The following is a 25382-nucleotide window of genomic DNA, read 5'->3' as shown; positions in this document are numbered from 1 at the left end:
ATATACAAATACGTTGCATAAAAAAATGAGTGTACAATACAAGAACCAGTTTAAATTTAATAAATTTTTATATTCTATCATTTACACCAAAGAATAAATAGTTCCACAGTTTTCAAAATTCCAAAAATTATAATTTTATATGTGAAGTCATGCATAACCCTATGACTAAAATTTTCCACTAACTTTTAAAGCTTTTTCTTGAAAGAAAATAACTATGCATTTCAGTATACTAACAATACGTATATATTAAAAAAAAACAATTGTATTGGATATTCACTCATCTGGTAGATTGAGTCGAAAAGTCTTCGAAAGTATGTAGTAATAATAATATATTAATAATAATAAAATGAATAAAATTGGTGTGTTTATAATAATTTATAATTGGTATTATTTTATAATAATAATAATAATCATAAGCATTATTATTATTATTATTATTATTATTATTTCTACTATTCAAGTTTTATCAACGGCATGGAACTTTTAAAAAATTCAAGGGTACAAGCAGATCTTTTTTCTATTTCAACCTTACGTGTTACCGCTCCTCAAATATATTAACAACATAAAGTCTTTGTGTGATTCCAATGAATCCAATAATTCAATTAAATTAAACAGGATACATACTGTATTTAAAATATTTAATTCAAGGTGCGGAGTTCACATTTGCCATTTCATGTGCTCATACTTGAAACACACAAGCACATGTCAAAAACGTTACGGAATATACTAATCTACGAAAAATTGTTAATTGTACAAGAATTCTAATCTCAAATCTGTCTAACCAACTTCAGATATTTTGCAATAATCCTCCGTCTGTTAGATAGATTGTTCTGCAAAGGACAGTTACATTGCTCCATAAAAATAAAGGCTAAACTGTGAAAAACGTGCCTCAAAGCATTTATAAATACGTATAAATTCAATGGGATTTGGATTAATAAAAGTTGCAATTTTTCATGCAGAATTCACGTATAATTTCCGGAGCCAGTAAGTCACGCAGAATTTCTGGAATTCAAGGAATTCCCAGTGAGTTGCCACCCTGTCCTACCAGTAAATATACTCATTGTCATTGCAGGTGGACCTAACAAAACTGGTTGGAGTACATCTTGCAAGTTCTCATCCATTACAAGATAAGGATGGAACAAGTTACAACCTTGGAAGCTCCTTCACGTCAGGATTGAAATATCACATTTTCAAATTTCCATCAACACCATCTGGAAAGGCTAAAGACTGTAAGTATACTTGGTCTTAGCTCAGAAAAATGCATAAGGGTTTGGACACACAGAATGCTTGCAGCCAGCAGGCTTGTTGCAAGAGCCCGTATGCAAGCTGGTGGTCATGTACAGGGTCTAGCAAATAAACCTGACTGTTTTCAATTACAAATAAAAACAAATCTTTTTCATGCAACGAAGTAAATTTAATACATGTTGTACTACATTTCAAAGCATTTTAGGAAAATAATATGAGAGGCAGTTTCATGCATTTTTTGAATGACTCCTCAAAAGAGAGAACTGAACTCGTTCGATGGCGCAGTGGTAGCGTTGTCACCTTGTAATCAAGGGGTCCTGGATTCGATACCTGGTGGAGGCACATAGTGGTTCATATCTCACTTTAAACTGTAGGTCCAGTCTCAATTAGCCTTACTGTGCATAAAATGAACTTAAAACACCAACTCAATCGAACTCATTCGATTTTCTCGTGATTTCGAACCTTACGATGTCCACAGGTGTTATTTTTTATGCTGATGCGGTATCCTATAAGTTCCTTAACCACAGTAAAATGGTATTCTGACATAGAACATGCATATTACGGTGAATGTCGGTACCTTGAGCAACTTCCATTCAGTGTTGATTTAAAAAACTTCAGATTCAGTTACTGCACTTCACAGGTGCGCTATTCAAGTTAGAAATGTGATGTCATCGTAGGATGTTATGATGTATTTTAAAGAAGGAAATTCAACTTGCTTAAATAACTTTTTTTTTTCTCTAAACAAAGTTGCATGTGACACGATTAATATTTTTTGAAGTAGTAAGTAGGGAAAGGATTTTAAGGTGCAAAATTGTGGTCGGGAAAGGAAAAAAAAAAATCTGAAATTGTTTTCAAGAAGGTGCAAAGAAAGGTGCCGATAAAATGCCTTTATTCAATGCTGTCTTTTTCTGCATCTTCTGTATAATGTGCGCTGGCTGCATAGAGAACTGTAGTTCTGCCGAATAGGCTTTGTTGAAGTTTGTGATTTCTCTCCCAGGTTTTGCTGTATTATCTTGGGAACTATTGGGGTGCAATGATTATACAAAGGCTGTCGCAGAGAAGGTGAGACAGATTTTTTCCTGGCTTGGCAGCACTGCCTATGGTTTCGGCACTAGTCGCGCCGTGTAGGATGATGCATTCTGTTTCCGTAGCAAGTTGTCACATGTTGCGAAACCACTTTATTGAACAGCTGTGTTGATTTACGTGGAACGTGTTTTGTTTACCCCTCCAGGTTTTTGTGTATAACATTGCTTTTCGCGATGAGTCTTCAAGATGAACAGCGACATGCCATAAAATTTTGTTGGCGTTTAGGGAAATGTGCTGCGGAAACATATGCAATGTTCCAACAGGCATATGCCGATCAAGACAGACTGAGTAGAGCCACAGTATTACCAAGGAGTCATTGAGACTCTGCGAGCATGTAGCAAAAAAGAGGCCACATTTGAAGAACTCCTTCATATTGCACCACGATAACGCACGCCCGCATAACACACAGGCTTTTCAGTATTAAGCGACGAAGAGAAAAATATAAATATTCCAGCATACAGCCCGGACCTTGCACCCTGTGACTTTTGGAGATTTCAACTTTTAAAGGCCGCTTTACGTGGTTGTCATTTCATGACGAACAAAGAAGTGATCACCGCAGCGGAAGTTTTCTTCAGTTCGCTACCTGACGACGAATTTTCAAAGACATTCACAAAATGGCAGGAGTGTATGGACGCTTGCTTAGCTGTCAATGGTGCCTATTTTGAAAAAGATATACGGCTACTCGATATGGCTGATTCTGAATAAAAAAAATTGTGGTTTTTACTTTTTTTGTTTCATTTTAATGATTCTTGGAGGGGTCCATGTACATGCTTGTCTTTTAACTGCTACGCAGTCACGACTTTTTGACCTATTGCGCTCATTTTGGTCTCAATCGGCAGCTAATGAACCAAATTTTTACCCTAGTACATTTGCTAGCCAATGGAGGTCGTTGTTTTCCTATACAGGAATTAGTCTCACCTTCTCTGCGACAGCCTTTGTATTATACCATTTTATAGTTCCCGTTCTGCTCTACAAAATGATACTATAGGATTTTATGTAGTTGCTCAGGAAGAGTGAAAATCATTTATTTTTCTGTCCAATTTTTTAACAAAACATGAAAGACAAGGAAGGGAAAAAGGTACTGAAGCATCAAAGAGTATGTAAAAAGGTTATAAATGTGCTAATCTCACGAAAAGGTGCAACAGTGTGTTCCTTTTACTTGATTTCATGTCCTAAAATACATGTCTCAAACGATCGGTATGAAAACAGCTTTATTTTTGGAAAGGTGCTGTACCTTAAAATCCATTCCCTAGTAATAAACATAGAAATTATATAACAATTCATGAATATAAAACGTTAAACTGTAGTGTGATGCTCAAGGACATAATAATATGTCTGCCATTTGTGAGAAATTGAGTATTTGAAATCTTTTTCAGCTATGAAGAAAGCGACAGTTTTGGCAACCATTTCTTCCAGCTGGTTGGCGAGCATAGGCTATTATCACAGCTTTGGAATGTCAGAAAACTACATAGTATTTATTGAACAGCCAATGTTGATGAATGGTATGAAACTCTTGACCATTACAACAGCAGGTCGATCTCTTCATGAATGCATGGAATGGAAACCAAATGAGAGAGTAAGTTTTTAATGACTAAAAATAAATTCTACTGTTGGTGTCCAATAAGAAATTGATAAAAGTTTATAATTGTCCCTTTTGGTCCAGCTTAAAACAGAAAAATAAGGTACACTAAAAAAAAAACAATATATAGAATGATAGACGTGAAGGTAGCCCCAAAACACAACTTTTCCAGAAGTTGAGTGAATCATTGGACTGTAGAAGTTCCCTTGCACACTTACAAAATTCATGAGCATGAGGCTAAATACCATGTTGTTTTTGTAAAGCGTAATCTAAACATTAATCAAATTAGGTTAAACTATGTCATTTATTAAAACCTTCTAGTGTAATGTGCCATTATGTTGTCTTATAATTTGAAAGGCTTAGGGATAAAACATGGTAAGTGACATGTTGGTCATCATTGAGTTTCTTAATCAGAAAGGTTATTAGAAGCTATTCTGTATATATATTGTTTTCGTGTTGTGTGTACCAATTTCAGAAGGGTTCAATGAGTCCAATACACATTGCATGGCTTGGCTTTTTACATGCAAAAATTGAAGGATGGCTCTTTGTACTTTGTAACTTAATAATGACCAACAATTTGTGATATTTGTTGAAGGGACACTCACAAAGAGTATTTATGCCCAGGCCGAGATTCAAATCCCTAGAATTGTAGCATGCTGTACTAACCACTCCACAATAGAGGTTGGCTAGTATAATATTCCCCAATGCAATACAATTGTGTAATATATTTAACGAATTGATATTTTTTTGATAATTTAAAGAAGAGATAAACACTAACAAATTCATTATTTTCTTTTTCCTTCCAGAATACGTTTTTTGTTGTAGAGAAGTCAACAGGAAAAGTTATCAATATAAAATATAAGGCTGCTGAACCTTTCTTCGTCTTGCATCATATCAATACATATGAAGAAGATGGTCAGGTGAGCGAGTGTTAAGTTAATGCTTATCAATGTAGTGTAAAACTTCCTTGCTGCAGGATGGTGTTATACACCTTGGTCTTCATCTTGATCAGTAAGAACCACTGCTCAGAAATCAGACTGAGGAAATCGGTGACGGCGCCAGCCTGAAATAAGTGGGGGGGCTACAGATTTTGGAATCAAATTCTGGGGGGGGGGGGGTAACTAATACCAACTAAAATGTACTTACTTCATACTTTTGGGGTATAATTTTGCCGGAACTTTTAGGCACAAATCTTTTATGTCAAATGAAATGCAATAATTATATTGTTTCTTTTCCTAAGCCATTATTGAGTGGAATAATATCAGAGTCTTACTATTCATGTGAAGAGTACAAAATAAACCATATTTCTTGCTGGATATTCGTATAAATACTACACGTAACACTATTTATTTGTAAACAGTGTGACTAACTTGTTGCTAAATATTGACATAAAATCAATGAATATATGTAGTTGCAAGTCTTGCACTGGGCATTTTGGTTAGAGAAGTGGCTGCTGAAGATTATAATTTTATTTCAGAATATATTATGCTCTGAATATTGATCAGAATTGGATTAATAGTTTTACGAGATGTGCTTCAAAGATTGATTCTTCTGCACGGAATCAAATTTGGGTACTTTGACGGTACTGCAGAAATTATTTTCTAACATCACAAATAATAATTAATTAGCATGTAGGCCTAGGCCTGCGAAGAATGAAATTTGCCCAAGCGTGTTGATTTTTGCATCGTGTGCAAAAATGTTTACTTGATTGGATTTGTATTAAGATCCACTATATACACAGAAGCTAATTGGGACGAGACCTACAGCTTATAGTGGAATCCAAGCCACTTAATAATGTGTGTCTCCACCAGGGATCGAACCCGCGACCCCTTAATTTTAAGGCAGCAATATTGCTGCTAGATAACCAGGGTGGGGAGGTCCAATTTTAATATTTCCAATTCTTAACATTTAAGAATTAGTTACTTTGTGTACTCTTTGATTTCTTAACGTCCTATTTCTCCCTCTTGAATATTTGCAACGATAAGGATAGATATAATGATGAAAACAATGAGAGAACATCGATAACACTCGTACCATTGTCGGTACTCGAATAGGAACTAACAAACAGAAAAGAACATTGACGGTTCTTTATATGTTGAACGTTGTTCTGCTTAAAAAAAATCATTTTACACATCTGTTAGATTTATTCAGAAGTATAACAATACGATTTATGGAGCCTAATAATTAATGCCACCAATTAAATAACAATCTCACAGCCACTGAATATGTCGTCCACCTACGAGGCAGGTAAGAGATTTCATAGCAAGTTTGGCTGGCACTCATGATTGGCCCATTACGTAGTATCAAATGGAGTCACTGCTATCCAGGCATATCTGCATATACCTCCCTCCCCTTGATTTTAGAAAACATCATATTAAAAGTAACTTTGCGATCTAACTGAACTAGAAAATGTACTTGAACATTGTACTTGCCTCAATGGAATTTTAATAATGGAAAATGTAAACTTATACTTTTTAAGTTTTCGGTCAGAATGTGTCTACCGTACTACAGAAATCTTGGGGGGCTACAGGGTGGGCTGAGGTCGGTTTTGGGTGGCTTCAACCCCTCCTAGCCCCCTGAAGCGCTGTCCATGGAGGCAATGCAACCAAATTTTTCATAAATTTATCATAACTCATTTAAAATTAGGGAAACTTCGAATTGATTGACTGATTTGGTCAATTTTGCTTTCTTTTTCTGCCACCTTCTGACTATTCACGAAGATGAAGATAAGTTAAATTGATGAAGGGACACTCGCAAAGAACACTCATGCTCAGGCTGGAATTCACACCCAAGAATTGATTGATTGAGTTTTGTGTTTTTTAAGTCCACCTTATGTGCAGATAGGCTAATCGAGACTGGACCTAGAGTTTAAAGTAGGTTCCGAAACACTATATGTGCCTCCACCTGAGAATTCAAACCTGGAATTGCAATCCGTAGCGCTCTGTGTTAACCACTCTGCCACAGAGATCAGTAGGAAATTTTGAAGTTCAACTAGAATTGAAAAGATTCTCATTTTTATACCAGACAATACTTTACATGGTACAGCTGCACACGTAGTCCTACATGACAAATTTCCCGAAAAGACCATCGAAGGGTCAGTATGTAGCCAGAGCTTCCCTCGACTGGAAAAAAGGGCACAGACCCAAGCCATGAATTTTTGCTGTGTCAAGGAGGAACTTGTTTTGAAGCAAAACAGCGATGCCAACCCTAGCATAACGATGCTAAACCAAGCACAATTTGAATTTTGTTGGTACCTAGCCCCCTGTGTTTGCATAAAGGGAAAATCTAGCATAATTTGCAAACTTGCTTCTCTGGAAGGGAGAAATTCACTTCAAAAGACGATAATTTGAGAAATTAAAAATAAAATTACATCCAGATCTTATTTCCAGTCGACATGCTTTTCGAATCACACCCTCTTTTCTTCATCTTTTCCCTATTCTCTCATGTTTACCTTGCAAAGAATATTTCATGGCAAGAATTGTAGAAATTTGTGTGGCACAAGCAAAACAAATGTTCCGGTTTGTAGTGGACAACTCATCTCAAACTTTCTCTAGTTCAACGTTGAAATCATTTTGAAAAATAGATGCATAACATTAAACTACAATCAACCAAAAAATAATTGTAATAATAAATTACAATTACTAATTACACTGGTCTACAAATTTTAACTTTTTTTCTGTTACAGGACGGAAAGTAGCCGTTTATTACTGAAATAACAATCAACCGTAAGTGATATGGGCAATTTTAATTTGATAAATACTTCAAGGGCATTCACAGAAGGGGGATAGTTGCTCCTCCTCCTCACCCCCCCCCCCCCAAAGAAGACTTCATGTCATTTAAATGGTGAAAACGTAACGTAAAAACATGGACGAGGGGTGCCGTGAAAGACAGCATATTAAGCACTCATGCAAATTATCCTAGTGCAGGGGATGCTTCATGAGAATTATCTTAACTGGTGGAAAGCATCACTCCACGTTTCCCCCACTTTCAACACTACTGCCAGCCCCACCCTGAGAAAGAATCCTGCGGGCCATCCTGAAATACTTGTATGTGGTTGCTGAATCCTCGACAACACTACTTCTCTGTACGGGGGAAAGTGTCTTTTCTTTACTGAAATAGAACCCTTGAACAGTAAAAATCACTAACAGCAAATGCAACGTACTCCAGTTGGACACCAGTCGTCAGAAAGTTACTCCGCTACTCCTTTAGTCGGGAACATGAGAATCTGCAAATCATCAGGGCTTGCTGGGTAGAAAAGAAAACACAACACTGTTTTCAAAGTTAAAACGCAGTTTTATAAACGCGTATATTTCATAATCACTTACCAGTACAACACTAGAACATTCACTACTAACGTTGGTATATTCCCTCACATAAAGCGAAAGTCAAAGAACATAATTAATTGTTTACTTTCAACTTATCGGCAAGAAGAAAACTCGAAAAACCAAAATCTATACTTCAATTCTCTCCGTTTCCAAGTTCTTATTATTTTTCACCTTCAATTGTTTTTCAAACTCCGTCTGTCGTCAGGTGAGAAACATTCAGGTTAGTTCACTTCCTCGGCTGAGATTAGAAAGTGACGTCAACACGAACAGATTTTGACGTATTTATAAACATGTATAAAAGTTGCAACTACAACTGTATCAGTCTAAGTATAATTATCTGTGACAACTTGAACATTATTTGAAATAACAAACATTTTAAAAATCTTAACTTCTTATAAATATAAAATCTTAAACTCTCAGGTTCGTTACAATTGCCCCTCGTCTGGGGAAAATTTTTGAAGAAATTGTAATTTACAAGTTCTGAAAAAAATTTGAGTATACCATGAAACTTTAAATATAGAAATTATCTTGACAATTGAATGACTCAATCTTGGCTTCTTTTCATTTGACAACAGCTCAGAAAGGACGTAGTTTACAGTATCCAAAACAGAATGTAATCGATGGTAGTTAAACAACCAATAAGCAGTGAAATAAGGCAATGATTTATTCCATGATGGTTTAATAGAAGAGTAGGCTTCCATATATCTAGTTTCTTCTCCAGAAAGACTTTGTAGGAAACGGTATAAGATTCGATAAGCAATGAACTGAATCAGTACTTTTCCATAGCACTTCAAACTCAACAGTCTTCTTGCTTCTGTGCTTCTAGAATAATGCCTTTAAAATTCCACACCAGCAATATAATAACTCCTGCTTATAGGAATCAATCCAAATATTTACTATATGGACCTTCTCTGAGAGGTCTACGGATTTATACATCCCGATTCTATCCTCATCTCGGACCTTTCGGATGTACCGCACTAACTATATATCTGGAAAATCCTCCTTCATTTGATCAGGAGTGATAACAAACAAACAATCAACTGCATTTTTCTTAATACTTATTTCTGCCTGGTGCAGGAAAAAGCATTCGCCAGAGGAAGTCAGAACCAAAACCTTCTTAAATGAATCCTTTGGTGCTAAAATTCAGACCACCGATTTCCAGTTCTACTTGTCTACCATCTAACACTCTCTTCTTGAGTCTTCCGGAAATTACACCAGTTTCACATACGGAATTTGTTTGCACTTGACTGCCTGAAGATACATTTTCGGTCAGCAATAAGAATTTACATATTATTCTTGTATTTTTCGTCCCTTCGAGTTTACTTGCCTAAACGAAGAGGAGGCACTTAGAAAAGGTCGACGTTTGTTTGACATGATTGGGATCGCTGGTTGTGCAGAAACTCTCTAGTAGTCTCCACTGCTTCTTCCTGCTCTGAGGCAACGTCATGTCTTGGGGAGAAAGAACCACAATTGTCACCTCTACGTCGTGGAGAGTACCGTCTGAGCGGACTACGGCTACGTCGTTCTTCGTAACGCCATCTGTCTGGAGAATTCTGCTCTTGTTCTGGACGAGGCCTGTAGAAATTGCTCTGTCTTTGGTTTTGATCTTGGTTGAAACCTCTCCTGCCTAATCCTCTGTTGAATCTTCGAGGTCGTGAGAAATTTCCTCCTCGACTCTCTGAATTCGTCTGGATATTCCGGATCTTAAAACTTTTATTGCTTGCAGCCTCTTTATTCTTAGGGTCTTCTTTATTCTTCCAGGAATCAGGGTCATCATAAATATCGAAGTCCTTTAAGAAGTGTGTCAATTCATCCACACTTCGTGGAGCGTGCGCCAGACAAAGATTCCGAATGCGGTACGGCAACTGTCCAATGAGCAAATTAAGTACTTCGCTCTCATTAAAATTGTCAGCTAGGTTTCTGTACGCTGCGTAGACACTCCAGGCAAAACTTTCTAAGTTGTCGTGGACCAGGCGAGAATACCTTCGGTTCCTCACAGCCGCTAGTTGTCTTTGTTTTGCCTTTTCTGATGCAAATTCATCCTTAAAGCATGCGCAGAAATCAGCATAATTCACAAAGTTGTCCATATTACCAGCTAACCAATGCTCAGCCTTGCCGGTGAAAACCCGAGGTAATAATTCCAATCTATAGTGCTCAGGCACTTGCATTAAGTCGAAACTGACATTTAATTCACGCAGATATCTTTCGGCAGATTGAGCTTCGATATCGCCTTTAAACTTCGGAATGTTCGCGATATCAGCCATTCTGGGCATCTTAAACTCTGTTCTGCGTCGAGGAGAAAAACTGTCATTACTATCCTTTTCTCTAGGCCTCTTGCATCTATCAGAAGTTGTGGTATTACCGGGGAAGAATGGGTTTGGAAGTACAACATGAGGTTCATAGGCAGTAGCTTCTGGGTTCAGTCCTCGGATTGGATCAGGCACTATATCGGAAAAGGTTTCTGGTCGAATCTGTAAATTATGGATCTTTTCCTGCAGTTCACTGACCCTACTTATAATTGTAACTGTCTGTTCCTGAATTTCTTTGCGAAGAGATACTTCCATCTTTTTAGCCTTCTCATGGAGAAAATTAACCTTTTCTCCAGCTTCCTTTATTTCAACTTTCTGTCCTTGCACTATATTTTCTATGAGTTCTGTTCGTTCACCAAAGGTTTGTAGTGCTACATTAAAAGACTCTACAGAACTCTTTAATTCTTGAACTCTCTGTGGAGGGTCACATTCAGATTCTCTTCCAGACTGGACAATTTCAAGGCAGGTTTCCATATTCTTCTTCAATTGCTCCTGTTCCTTCTCTATCCGTCCTTGCCGAACTGTTAAGAACTCTAGCTGCTCTTCCACAATTTCCTTTACCCTTTCGTCCACCTTTTCAGTGACTTTAATACTAAGCTTTTCTATCTCTCCTCTGACGCTCTCTACCTGTTCAAGTTTATGTTGAGAGAATAGAGCCTGTAACTCTGACCTTAGTTTTATATCTTCCTGTATCCTCCTTTCTTCCTGGTTTTCAATCAATGCACGGAAAATATCTAAGTCTTCTTTTCTCTTTCTCTCTTCCTCCTCTTTCTCTTTCCTTCTCTTAACTTCTTCATCTTCTTTTTCCTTCTTTCTCCTTTCCTCTTCCTCCTCTTTCTCTTTCCTTCTCTTTTGTTCTTCCTCTTCTTTTTCCTTCTTTCTCCTTTCCTCTTCTTCCTCTTTCCTTCTCTTTTCTTCTTCCTCTTCTTTTTCCTTCTTTCTCCTTTCCTCTTCCTCCTCTTTCTCTTTCCTTCTCTTTTCTTCTTCCTCCTCTTTCTCTTTCCTTCTCTTTTCTTCTTCCTCTTCTTTCTCTTTCCTTCTCTTTTCTTCTATAGACTCAACTATGAGCTTAAACTCCATCATCTCCTTCTTTCGAACTTTCTCTATCTGAGCCATCTCTTTCTTACGCTGTTTCTCCTCCTCTATCCTTTCCTTCTGTCTACGGTCTTCATCCTCCTTTTCTTTCTGGTTTCGCTCTGCTTTGTCTTTCATCAACCAATCAAGTAGCCAGTGATCTGATGAGGGTTTGGTAGGAACGTTCGGTTCTGGTTCTGTTTCTGGTGATGACAAGCATGATTTGCATCGCATCTCTTTATTTGATGCCAACGTTACTTCCTGCCCATCACAACTACTATGAAACCTCTGCAAACATTGGCAACACTGGAAGAATTCCCTGTCATTGGTGAGATCATCACAGCATCCAAACTTGGTTTCTGCATCCATTGTCGTTCTTCCTCTGCTTCGCAGATTCATTCCTGTCGCGTCTTTCTCCATTCTACTACACCGTCTATGGCTCTTACCAGTTAATACCTTCACTTCACTATCACACTTTTACCTTCGTGAATTCCAAGGACTTTCAATATCACCTTCGTGAATTCTATGGCCGAACACTTTCAGTATGCACTAAATCGGGTATCACGTTTTAATTGCTAAAATAACTTTGCACTCAAGCCCCCACGATTGTACCAAAATAACTATGCACTCGAGCCCCGCGTTGGTGTGCCAAAATAACTATGCAACGTACTCCAGTTGGACACCAGTCGTCAGAAAGTTACTCCGCTACTCCTTTAGTCGGGAACATGAGAATCTGCAAATCATCAGGGCTTGCTGGGTAGAAAAGAAAACACAACACTGTTTTCAAAGTTAAAACGCAGTTTTATAAACGCGTATATTTCATAATCACTTACCAGTACAACACTAGAACATTCACTACTAACGTTGGTATATTCCCTCACATAAAGCGAAAGTCAAAGAACATAATTAATTGTTTACTTTCAACTTATCGGCAAGAAGAAAACTCGAAAAACCAAAATCTATACTTCAATTCTCTCCGTTTCCAAGTTCTTATTATTTTTCACCTTCAATTGTTTTTCAAACTCAGTCTGTCGTCAGGTGAGAAACATTCAGGTTAGTTCACTTCCTCGGCTGAGATTAGAAAGTGACGTCAACACGAACAGATTTTGACGTATTTATAAACATGTATAAAAGTTGCAACTACAACTGTATCAGTCTAAGTATAATTATCTGTGACAACTTGAACATTATTTGAAATAACAAACATTTTAAAAATCTTAACTTCTTATAAATATAAAATCTTAAACTCTCAGGTTCGTTACACAAAGCATTAAGTAATACTATGAATGTTGAATTCCCACCCAGTCTTCTCGTAAGATGTCAGAAGATTTCCCATGAGTAGTTCCCCAGAACACCATGACATACTTGTCAGAAATTCATTCACTATCACCAAATGTCTTTTCAAGAATTTCTATCATATTTCATAAGTTTCCTTAATGTCAACTAAATGGACAACAGTAATTGAAGGTAGAACATTACAATTGTGCAGCAAAACTGTTTTAAGAGAGAACTGGGATTCATTCATCGATGCAAAGATTCTTTTGTCGTGGCACACAGTCAGGTCACCTTTTGTTTTGAAACATGGAAGAAATTCTTTGTCTGTAGTGAGTAGTACCTTCACGGCATTCACCAGGTGATTCCATTGTTGCAGCCCTTAGGCCAACAACTCTGCTTTATGCTTGGAAAGTTCTAAGTCTCTGATTAGGTCATTTAATTTGTCCTGTATTATAATGGAGTTAGCTAACAGCCAACGATTATGAAATACTTTCCTGAAAATGACATGTTGCAATAGAGTGCTGTTGTTAGACCTTAACTGTGTTGCCATATGTACTAAAGTTGAAGTGGGTTGCTTGAATATGCCCCCCTTCTGTTATGCCAAAACGAGAGCAAATGGAACTTTTTTTAATCCCATTTCCGGCTTCAGCACCCTCAAATTAGTAAAGACTGGGTGCTTTCATTTCTGTAACAAAATGTGTGTAGAACAGTGTTATCAATAATAATAGTAATAATTCATTTACATTATTATAATATAGATCCTAGGACAATTTATCAGCATTCACTGTAAGTTCACAGATTAAACAGCTCTTTCTCTTTTCGGGAGGTTGGCAATGCAGGGCAGGAGACTGCACTTTCAGGCTTTGTTATCACTTTGTGCAACCCCTTCAAGGTTTTGGTTAAAAAAACAAAAAAAAACTGATTTTATTCTTGCACTGCAAAACAGGCTGCTGGTGGAGGCACTGTCACGGAAAACTAACTTAACAAAAGAACGGTACGTGTACAAGAGTGCTTACTGAATCAGTTCAAAGTCACGACACCATATCACTACATACTGCCTTGACATCACACTTTCACCATAAACTTCCAAGAGTTTGATATGAATCTGGGCAGCTGAATATTTGTGGTCCACAAAAAATGAATCACTTCCGTTCTTTACCAATTTTCCATTTTTAATAGTCCGGTCAGAACGGGACACACTTATACATGCAACAAGATATACGAGGGAGAGTCAAATGAAAGCCTTAAAAGTACGATAAAAATTACGACAGACTGTATAAGGGTCAAATTTACAGGTATTAACTGTTATTTTCAAAACTACTTCAAAGGTGCAACACTGACCAAGTGAGCTACACAACACCATTTTTGTCATTTTTGAAGATGGCACCTCCTTCACACACTAGCACCAGTGAAGCCAGGCCCGTACCCAGGATTTTTTTGAGGGGGGGGGGGGGGGGGGGGCAGACCCCTACGCAAATTTTCATAAATTTTTTAACCTTAACAACCACGTGACAAATATTTGCAGTTGACCCTGACATTTGTTTCTGTCAAGAGAGCGAAAAGAAAATTGTATGATACAGGTAGACTACATGTATGCATAGTACAAACAATTCAAATAGCCTATGAAAAGCAACACATGTGTGTGGGGTTCATAGATGAGGGTTCACACCCATCTTCCAAAGTCCCTGACTTTTCCAAGGTATTTTACATAACTGTGTAATGATTTAACATGCTAAAAAATAAGAGTTGCACTTCAACTTTGTAAGTTAATCAAATGAATCACGTTTGTTGAACATTCTTGAAAATAAATGAAAGAACCTTTTTATAAGCAATATTACCCAAAAGGAAAGATTGTTGGGAAGATAAAATGAAACGTATTTCCGGTTACAAATTCTGCCAAGCAAAAATCATTTAATTCCCTTCACTTTTCCAGGTTTTGAAAGCTCTTTTTAAAATATAATTTGTTTCCAATTACCTCAGTCCTAGCCTTGTTTTCCTGACTCCTCCACTTGTCCAGGACTTTGGATTGATTGATTGAATTGTTTTATTTTACTTCGCTTCTTGTACCACTTTTGGCTAATTTGCAAAGATGAGGATGAGTAATGATATGATGAATGAACACTTATAAACGCCCAGGCCAGGATTCGAACCCGGGACCCCTAGCATCGTAGCACGATGTGCTAACCTCTCTGCCACGGGGGCCAGCTCCAGAACTTTGGAGTCAGTGCAAACCCTGTAAATAAATTATCTGAAGAGAATGGCTAAGTAACTTCACCTTCGCAGTGTGTCTGCTGGCATAATATTGTTTCTATGGTGTATTTTCGCTTTAAGAATCTTATTCGACAGTAAAAATAAATGCCAGTGACAACCAAGAAGCTATTAAATGGGGATGCATACATGTGGGGTAGGATCGAATTTTTTGGCCTTGATGTCTTCTGCACACTGTGAAAGTTGTCTGTTGTACGGTCACAGCACTGTGTATTTATGTTCAAGACAATTACAAGTAGAAAAGAAGAAAAGTTTCAGTAAAACAAATTCTGATTGACAGAATTTCGTAAATAATAATGTACTTAATTTGTTGAGTGTTTTGGACAAATAACAATATATGTTAAAAGTACTTCAGGCAATTTTTTGCCCCAAAAATCTAGCAACGATTCTGCTGTGAAGTGGATTTTCCTATTTAGATAATATTAATTAACCCTAAGCCATTGAGTGGCAGAATGGACATCAGTTGCAATAAAACCCTGATGTTGGAGAAAGAATACAAAGTTTTTTATCCTTCTGCTCGGTAGTGGCGAAAAGGGATCACAGACCTTGCGATGCGGGTGGAGAACTAAATGCCCCTTATATGGTTGGTTTTGTATTGCAGTCATTGAGGAACCTTTCTTCCATAATGCAAAGAGTATAGAAAATTCCCCTGTATTCTAATTATGTGAAATATTAGTGACACTGTAATAGAAGAAACCATTCAACAATCAAGGGGTTCCTATTTGTCGAATGTCAAACAACTGTTTTTGACTCATAAAAAGTTCAAACAATTTTAATAATGTACACAGTATTCTACAGAAAGTCCTACATAACCAGTCCAATGTCTGTAGTGGCGCAAGTCTTTCTTCGCTTATAGCAAGTAGCGTCCGAGCCAAGACGAAAAAGTCGGGACATGGATTAAAAGGAATGGACTGTCCCAACTAAGTCGGAACGTCTTGATAGCCTTGCATCAATGGTTATAGAACTAAAATAGCCCAATATTGTAGACTGCAGACTTCTAGAGCCTGCCTCTGTCCAGAAACAACCTATTCATTTGCGCAAGGACAAAATCGAAATTCATGCAAGATTTGAAAAACCGTCAACGTAATTTTTGTAGGTTTTTATATGTTTAAATTAAAAATTTTCATGGCTAGAGGGGGGGCATGCCCCCCCCCCCCCCAGTACGGGCCTGTGAAGAGCAGTAGTTTCTTGCCCTCTGGAAATCTAAAACTTAGAGAAATTTTCTGGCAAATGAAAATTCAATCTCTCTATGCATGATTACTAGGGAAAGGATTTAAAGGTGCAAAATTATGGTGGGGAAAGGAAAGGAAAAAAAAAAACGTTCTGAAAGTGTTTTCCAAAGGGTGCAAAAAAAAAAAAAGGTGTTGATAAAATGCTTTTATTCAATGCTCTCTTTTTATGTACCTTCTGTATATAATGTGTGTGGACCACATAGATTGATTGATTTGGTGTTTGAAGTTCACTTTATGCACAGTATGGCTAATTGGGACTGGACCTACAGTTTAAAGTGGGATCCGAACCACTATGTGCCTCCACTGGGTATCAAACATGGACTGCATAGAGAACTGTGGTTCTCCCAAATAGGTTTTGCTGAAGTTTGTGTTTTCTCTTACAGGTTTTGTTACATTACCTTGCAAATTATTGGGGCTGCAATAGCATTTTTTAGCTCTCATTCTGCTTTACAAAACGACTGTAGGATTTTATGTAGCTGCTCAAGAAGAGTGAAAAATCATTTACATTTCTGTTCAATTTTTTAACAAAGCATGAAAGAAAAGGAAGCAAAAAGGTACTGAAGCATCAAAGAGGGGTTCAAAAGGGGATAGATGTGCTAATCTCACGAAAAGATGCAAAAAAGGTGCAACAAAGTGTGTTCATTTTACGTGATTACGTGTCCTAAAATATGATGGATTCAAACAGCTATAGATATTTTTGGAAAGTTTACAAATGGAGGGAGAAGTACGACAATGGCTTTAGTTTGCAGGCAGATGGATGGAAAGACCTTCGCAATGGGTCATAAGTGACTGCGCATGCATCCCAAAGATTCTTCTTCCCGAGATACAGCATGTTTCAAAAAGAATATACGTATTACAATACAAAGTATTATTTTGTCCAAACTATCGATCGCTGCACCCCGGCTCGGCTATTAGAGAAACGAATACATAGTCTAGTTTATATAATAGCCGCTAGATGTCAGTTGTGTTCTGTTTTGCTTGGTAACCGTCAGTTGTTTGAAATGGCTACTCCGCAGCAGAAATCATTTTGTGTTCTCGAGTTTGCGAAGTGCAATTCCGTGATTACAGTGCAAAGAAGTTTCAGGTTGAGGTACCAAATTGATCCTCCGAATGGGTGGAACATTCGCAGATGGTATCGACAGTTTGTAGATACAGGATGTGTATGTAAAGGAAAGAGTCCTGGCCGCCCTCGTGTTCCTGAAGAAAATGTTGCACGAATTCAAACTGCTTTCCAACGTAGCCCTTCAAAATCAACTCGTCGTGCCAGTCGGGAGTTACAACTTCCTACAACAACAATTTGGCGTGTTTTGAGACGTCGGCTGGTTATGAAGCCGTACAAGGTACAGCTGTTACAAGCTCTGCGTCCTGATGACAAACGCAAACGTGTGGCATTTTGTAACGAGATTCTTGATGCTATTTACAATGACAACACTTTCACACAATGCATCGTGTTTAGTGATGAAGCTGCGTTTCATGTCAGTGGTCAGGTAAACAAACATAATGTTCGCATTTGGGGCCTACAGAACCCACATGCATTCATTGAACATGTACAAGATTCAACCAAAGTGAATGTGTTTTGCACGATATCCCGATAAGCCTATCCGGAAATCACCTGGTTGATTGCCCGAGAAAACCTCTTTATTATTTGCTGCCAGGAAAGCTTCAAGAATTATTACAATATGAAGGACAATCACATACACCCCATATATAATAATACTGCTTACTCTTCATACAAGTCTTTGTGTAATCACACCACCCATTCTCCCCAGTTTGAAATACTCCATACTTTACAGTACAGGATTCCTACACAAAATCATGCAATTTTTTCCAGGACTTTTCAAGGATTTTCTACAATTGCTCCAGGACATGTGTAGAAAGTAAGCATGGCAAAATACACATTATTACATATTTTCTTTTATTAAAAAAAAAGTTCTAATTTTTTTTTAATGCAGGCTCCCAACTCCCCTACACCTGCCCCTTTCCACACCTTTCATTTCTTAGTATAATGAAGGTTATTTAATTTTTACAATACAAAGGTAGAAAAAATAAACACAAGTATAAATAAGTTTATAAAAAATTACCATCTTGTATTACAAATAAACAAGAATAATATCCTTAGAAAGCTTGGAATATTTAGGATAGCAAACCCTTTTTTTAACCATTATTATTATCATCATATTTTTTACCTCTGAACGATACAAAATAATACAAAACGTGAGGCATTATACATTTTACTTCAATCTAACTAACTAACTAACTAACTCCCTAGCCTTCTTAAAACCGAAGGTTCATGGCTGCAGCAACACAGGCCTTCCATGTTTCCCTATCTTGAGCAAGTTCTATATACTCTTTTCCATCCCTACCGATTTCCCTCAGGTCCATCTCAACGTTGTCCCTCCATCTTCGTCTTGGCCTTCCTACAGGTCTCTTACCATCAGGTTTCCCAACAAGAATCCTGTGAACTCCTCTTTCCTCTCCCATTCGTGCCACATGGCCTGCCCACCTAAGTCTTCTTGATTTAATTATTCTAATAATATCTGGACATGAATACAAATTATGTAGTTCTGAATTATGTAACCTTCTCCACTCACCTGTCTCCTCATCCCTTTTAGGTCCAAAGATTTTCCTAAGGATCTTATTTTCAAATACTCTCAATTTATGTTCCTCTTTCAATGTAAGGGACCAAGTTTCACATCCATATAATACTACAGGCAAAATTACTGTTTTGTATATTTTAACTTTTAGTTTCTTAGATATTAAACGAGAAGACAAAAGTTTATGAAGAGAGAAGTAACATGCATTTCCTGAATTAAGCCTACTTTTTATTTCCTCTTTAATATAATTTTCATTTGTTAATATTACTCCTAAGTATTTGAATTTGGAAACTTGTTCAAACGAGTTGTTATCAATAATTAGATTTTGATTATTACCTAACACTTGGTTTCGGCCTGTAATCATATATTTAGTTTTCTCTTTGTTAACTTCCAAACCTATCTCTTTAGCAGTTTCGAAAAATATTTTAGCATTATTCTTAATTGTATTCACATCATCCCCCAGTAAGTCTACATCATCTGCATATGCTAACAACTGAGTCACGCCATTTAATTTTAGTCCTTCTTTAGTTTCTTTTACCTTCCTTACAGCATATTCTAAGGCAAAATTAAAGAGCAATGGAGATAATGCATCTCCTTGTTTTAACCCATCATGAATTGTAAATTTGTCAGACATATTAATACCCACACGAATTTTACTTTCTGTTTCACTGGTGCATATTTTTATCATACTAACAAGCTTCTTAGGTATTCCAAACTCTACTAATATATTATATAATTTATCTCTTTTGACCGAATCATATGCTTTTTTGAAATCAATGAATAGCTGATGGACATTTTGATTATATTCCCACTTTTTTTCAAGTGTCTGTCTGATGTGAAAAATTTGATCTGTAGTTGATCTATTTTTACTTCAATCACAAAAATAAAACTTATCACAAAACTATGACTACAGTACACAGCAACGTGACATAAGTAAATAAACCACTATCATGACACTGTCCTGTTTTAAATGAATACTTATTGTAATTCATACAACTAAAATGGGGCAAAGGAATTTCCATAACAATCTAAAAAATTCCAGGTACAGCTTGGAAAAATGTGAAATTTCATAACATTTCCATGCCTGCAAGGAATATTTTAAAATTCCATGTTTTCCATGATGCGTAGGAACCCTGCAGTATTTACTTCAACAAACATTAATATTTCATCTTCACATTAAGGGAACATAACTTACACAAAGAATACTGATGCATGGTACTGCCATGGGCACTTCTGGATAGTGACAATTCCATTGAAAGTTAATGGGATTGTTACAATCCAAGTGTCCGAGACTGTACAAACAAACTGGACAGTTCAATGGTTTTACCATCCTTCTGTACAAATTATAAGTAATTTGTGATTTTATTTGCATTGAATAACACACTATTGTTCATTCAACAGCTTGTGGTGGACATTGATGGATTTGACAGTCCAGAGTTTTTTGACAGACTGTACCTTGCCAAACTAAGGGCATCAGAATTTCCACTCAAGGATCGAGCATCTGGAAGACGTTTTGTGTTGCCTCTTTCAAACGACTTTAAGGTAAATAAAAATATGCTAATTAATTTAAGAGATCAAAGCAAATTAATAATGTGTCATATTATATATTCAAAATTGAATAATTCGAACAGAAGTGTATAAAAAAAAGGTAAAGTGCTGCCCTGTGCTATGCACCACGCCATGAAGATGTATAGAGGGGTGTGAGGTTAGGGCCCCACACTTTCTTGATCACGGTCGAAGATGTGGGTGATGTGATCAGCACCATGCTGCCGAACAGAAGTGTATTCACCTTGAAATTCCTATTGAAACCACTGTTGCAAATTCATATGTAATTCAAATTTCCGAATCTTTTATTTGGATAATTCGAAGGCAGCTATTTAGATAGTTGTAGGGATGAAAAAGTTTCTGTTTGGTATGTAGCCTTCACACTCTCCTCAATAACATGAAATTGCCCACCCTTTATGTGTACAGGTGTTCGTCCATGAACCCCAATTATACTCTGCCCCAAGAATCTCTGGAGTAAGTAAACAACAGAAAGTCCCTGCACAAGGTCACCTGGGGGGGTCTGGGAAAAGTTCACGTAATTCGAATGGTGAAATTGTAGCGATATTTTCAGTGGCATGGCGTGACTTTTCCAGAAGTGTTATCGGCCATCAGTACGACAATTATGTCTGCCAGACGTTATCATGACCCCTGCACCTCCCCCCGGGGAAAAAAATCTTCAATCTAGATTTTTGTTCCTTTCATTCTTTTTTGCAATCCCCACAGTGATTTAGCCACAAACACTCCTGGAAAGAACTTCCACTCATGATGAAACAGTTACCGTACAAATCCAATGAATAGTGGTCGACTCTTGTAAATTCTTCATCTGTCTCTTTGCAATGAAGTGCAAAGGGGAAGAAGAAGAACAACACTATCCTCAGGTCAGTTTGACATCTGTACAGTGAGCAAATGACAAAACTCCGCTCCTCCAGCAACAGTCAATGTGGAAGCCCAGCTGTACGTACTACTATTGCCAACTTAGTATTCTCGAGCAAGGTTTGTCCACGGGGTTTGTCCACATCAAGAATCGCACCAAAGAACTATCTATTAGTCTATTGCCTAACTAGTCTCAGTTGTAATTAAAACCAGCTTTGGGTTCGCAGTCTACCTCTTGTTGCTTCACAGAAATAGTATCCCCATTTTAGGCGGGATTTAGCTCTTTTCTGCCAATCCAATGTGACAACACTGACCTGACCAGTAACTGGGCCCCTAAACAGGCATATGAATAACACCGTAGCACACTTTGCCCCAAAGTCTTCCCCCACTCTCCCATTGCATTGGCACCCTCTCCTCTTGTTACCTCTTCAGGGTAGCGGAACCGGCCTCCCTATGCGTTTCTGTCGGCTACAGAAAAAATTTCCTCTGCAATATCTACTCGACGGCAACGTTGTTTATTGGTTAACGTATTTAACAATGTTGTCATTTTATTGAAACAACTTTTTAATTCTTTATATTTTGCTTTTATCATGCATGGATATTTTATAATCTTGAATGGTGCACACTTTTTCACCTTCAAGTGATTTATTTTTGCTCTTCTGGAATAAAAATTTTTAAATTTCACTTATAGTGCAGACAATACCAAGAATTAACCTCTTTTAAGTAAGATACTTTGTAATTTTTCAGCTGTTAGGGATTATGAAAAGTCAGGAAATAATTTTCCAATCTGGATTTGACCTTGATAATTCACACGCCATCATTATTATTATTATTTTACAGTTCCCTTCCACATGGATCAAATGACAGTAGAGTCAGTGGTTTCTGTTTGGTATCTGAAAGACAAAGAACTGTTCATCAACAAAGTGATAAGATGTTTATGGAAAGGAAGCAAGGCAATTCCAGTTTCTATTTAAATCCTAGACTTGTCTGAACTTGCATAGAATGCCCAAGTATTCTCAATTCAATTTGAATTTTATGATTTGTAAAGTAATAATAATAAAGGTTTCAATGACCGACGGGCACGATATGAAATCTTGCTCTAACCCCCATGAGAAAAAATCCTGCGGGCACCCCTTGTGAGAGGTAATGGGATTCCGTGAGGCTGGAAAAGAAACTGCAGCAGTGTGTACTGTTTCATTTGCTTTCTCCCCTTCTCTACTGTTATGTGCAGCCTTGCTCCAGAGATTCCGGGGATAGAGCATAGCCAATGAATAGTGAAAGTATTCTTATGTGCCCTAAGTCGGTTGTGACTAGTTATGTGTGTCGAAACGTGTCATGTTGAATCTCAAGCAAATCTTAGTGATGACTTGTTTTACGCAATAAATGAAATTAAATATTTTGTTAATCATCTAATAAGGGGGTGAGGGAGAGAATTTTTTGGTAGGCAAGGGATCGGGATGGAAAATTTTTGAAATCACCACATTTGGGATGGGAAAAATTCGCAGTTTCCTGACTAAATCGGGAAAGGATTGAAATTTCACGAAGCTCTGGAAATCTCGAATTCTACATGTAATTTTCACTTTAAGTGGTTGTTTTTGTATTTCTGGAATAAAAACTAACAATTTCTGATAAGTTCCAGACACTTGCAATGCAGAAAATGTCAAGAATTGATGACTTTTTAAAATGACCATTCGGTATTTCCCCGACTTCCCGAAGTCGGAATTGGGATGGGATTTCCCCCCCCCCCCCCCCCCCCCGATCCCGGTCCCGACTTTTCAGGATCCCCTATCATATAAAAATAAACTAACAAAAATCGCTAACTTCTTGAAGTAAGAACAGGTAGGTAATGTTGTTACTCATGTATGTGATTTTGTGTGTTAATACAATGTGCTTACTTAAAGGTGTATCATTTACTACTAGCTTATTTACTATTGTGAGAGCACTTGCTTATGACTTGCACTATAAGACCCCGTACAAAATACAGCCATTTGTATGGTAAGGCCTACTGTATGTTCTTCTTTTTGTGTACTGTGTACATAGTTTTGTTATATTGATTTTTTTTAAAAATAATGCATGTTTTTGTTAATTCGAATTTTCAATAATTCTAAATTGTTTAGTGTCTTCTTGGATTTCGAATTAAAAAAAGTCTACTGTATATTATTAAGTACGGTGTCTGAAAGTTGACTGGCAATGGCCAATTTATTAGTTAAATGAATTATGAATTCAATTGAAGAGTTACCTGGAAAAAGGGTACAACTCCAGTTATGCCTTTTATCCATAAAATGTCTCTACACCATTGTTCCTCAACCTATGGGGTGCGACCCACTGCTGGGTCCCGAGTGGGCATTTGGGAGATCACCAAGTCGTTCTCTAAAATATATTTACTGTGTCTTAAAAACCTATTACATTTAAAATACTAAGACATATTGTTTTAACAATTTAAATTCAACCCATGATGTGTGAAGTCTAAACTCTAAATTTCTGTTATTCCGGCTCTACCAATGCTTTTTACCAGCATCTCTCAATTTCAGCATGTGTGTTTAGTTAGATGTTAGACTGAGTAAATTGGTCTCTTAAATTACATATTTACTTTTCTAGAATGAAGTATGTGTAAATTTGTTTAAGATAGCGTAAAAAAAGGGCTTTTTAAAGTACTCGATGTTAGCAAAAATATGATTATAAACTGGGTGCACACCCCTACAAGTAATTCTGCCGGCGCCAATCCTTATGGGTCCCATGAAGTGTAACATCCTTCAAGGTGGGTCCCGGACTGAGAAAGGTTGAGAACCCCTGCTGCACATGTTCTCTGGGGACATATCTACCAACCACCAAAATATTAGGTGCCAGAAGAGAGGTATTCTTGGATTGTGTCCGTCTTCCATCTCAGTGCTGTCAATAGCAGGGTGGGCATAATCAGTTAAAATGGCAGCCATTTGCATGTAACGATCTATCAGATCTATCACCTGTTGTAAACTAATATTTCCCTTCTCATGATGGAAATGAAAATGAATTACATTTGGAAGTGTTTGAACAAACTACGGAAGAAAAGTCATTCAAATGGCAACAAAATTCTGACAAAAACTACACTGTGTGGAAGTCCATGGTGTTTACAGATGTGGAAGAACAAGTTATTCCAAGAGTAGAAAAAGTTGGTTTAAAACTACGAAAAAAAATGAACCTTTGCAATGATAATGTTAAATGTTGGTATCCTAAGATTTTTCAGGAAGCAGAGACTATGGCAATCGCCAATTGTCCGGAAGACAGTGACAAATGAATGTTATCGTACCTTTGTTGCTATATGTTTTACAATGACACTGGGATAGTGTGTATATATCTGGGATGCTTGAAGTTAAAATGATAACATAAAACTAAACGGTATTAATTAGTCTCAATTTTTTGATGGCAATCTAGTTAAAATTTACATTTTTTGTAAAAGAAACATTGTAGGCCTAATCATCCTCATTACTGTAGAGTAAGCTTTCTTCATGCAAAATCTGAATATATAAATTTCAGTGCATTAGATAATACATTTCTTGAAGTAAGTCTTGAAGATTTCCTGGTGACAAATTATTAATAAATTCTCTCAGGTTAATTCTGGAAGAGATTCTGAGCTTTCAAGAGCCAACGTCACTCTCATCTTCAGGGTAGTAAGCTTGGAAACTCTACCATAATTGGCCAGAGATAATTTATTCACGAATACATTTCTTGTTTTTAGACCATTTTTTGTGGAGGAAGGGTGTTATACAAAATTTTTAAACACTCCATTCTGCACAATATTAAAAAAAAAAACATTAACCATGAAACTTATGATAATGACAATATACATGAACATTGTCATATCTCAGCAAGAGATACAGATCCATATATTTTCATTGATTATCTCCAAACTGTGTTTTCTGAGTTATGGCCTGTGACGTCGTGTTCCAATTCGTTCTTGTTCTTGGCAATCCGTCACAACCCATTTTTTTATTATTTTG

At 37.0% G+C, this 25382-nt stretch overlaps 1 protein-coding gene across 2 annotated transcripts in view; it reads left to right on the top strand.

Annotated features, from left to right (window-relative positions):
- The window catches only part of LOC145996064 (beta,beta-carotene 15,15'-dioxygenase-like), an 82716-nt gene that overhangs the window by 37041 nt on the left and 20293 nt on the right, over positions 1-25382 (top strand). For both annotated transcript variants that reach the window (XM_083132287.1, XM_083132288.1), the window contains exons 5-8: positions 1073-1229; positions 3708-3907; positions 4717-4830; positions 20389-20529. In XM_083132287.1, coding sequence (XP_082988413.1) covers positions 1073-1229; positions 3708-3907; positions 4717-4830; positions 20389-20529 — 612 coding nt within the window. The remainder of the gene's footprint in view (positions 1-1072; positions 1230-3707; positions 3908-4716; positions 4831-20388; positions 20530-25382) is intronic.

Source organism: Lepisma saccharinum, chromosome 12 (assembly GCF_977018435.1).
Source record: "Lepisma saccharinum chromosome 12, izLepSacc3.1, whole genome shotgun sequence".
Lineage (NCBI taxonomy): Eukaryota > Metazoa > Arthropoda > Insecta > Zygentoma > Lepismatidae > Lepisma > Lepisma saccharinum.
Note: the sequence above shows the minus strand (reverse complement) of the source record. Positions and strands in the feature narration are given on the sequence as shown.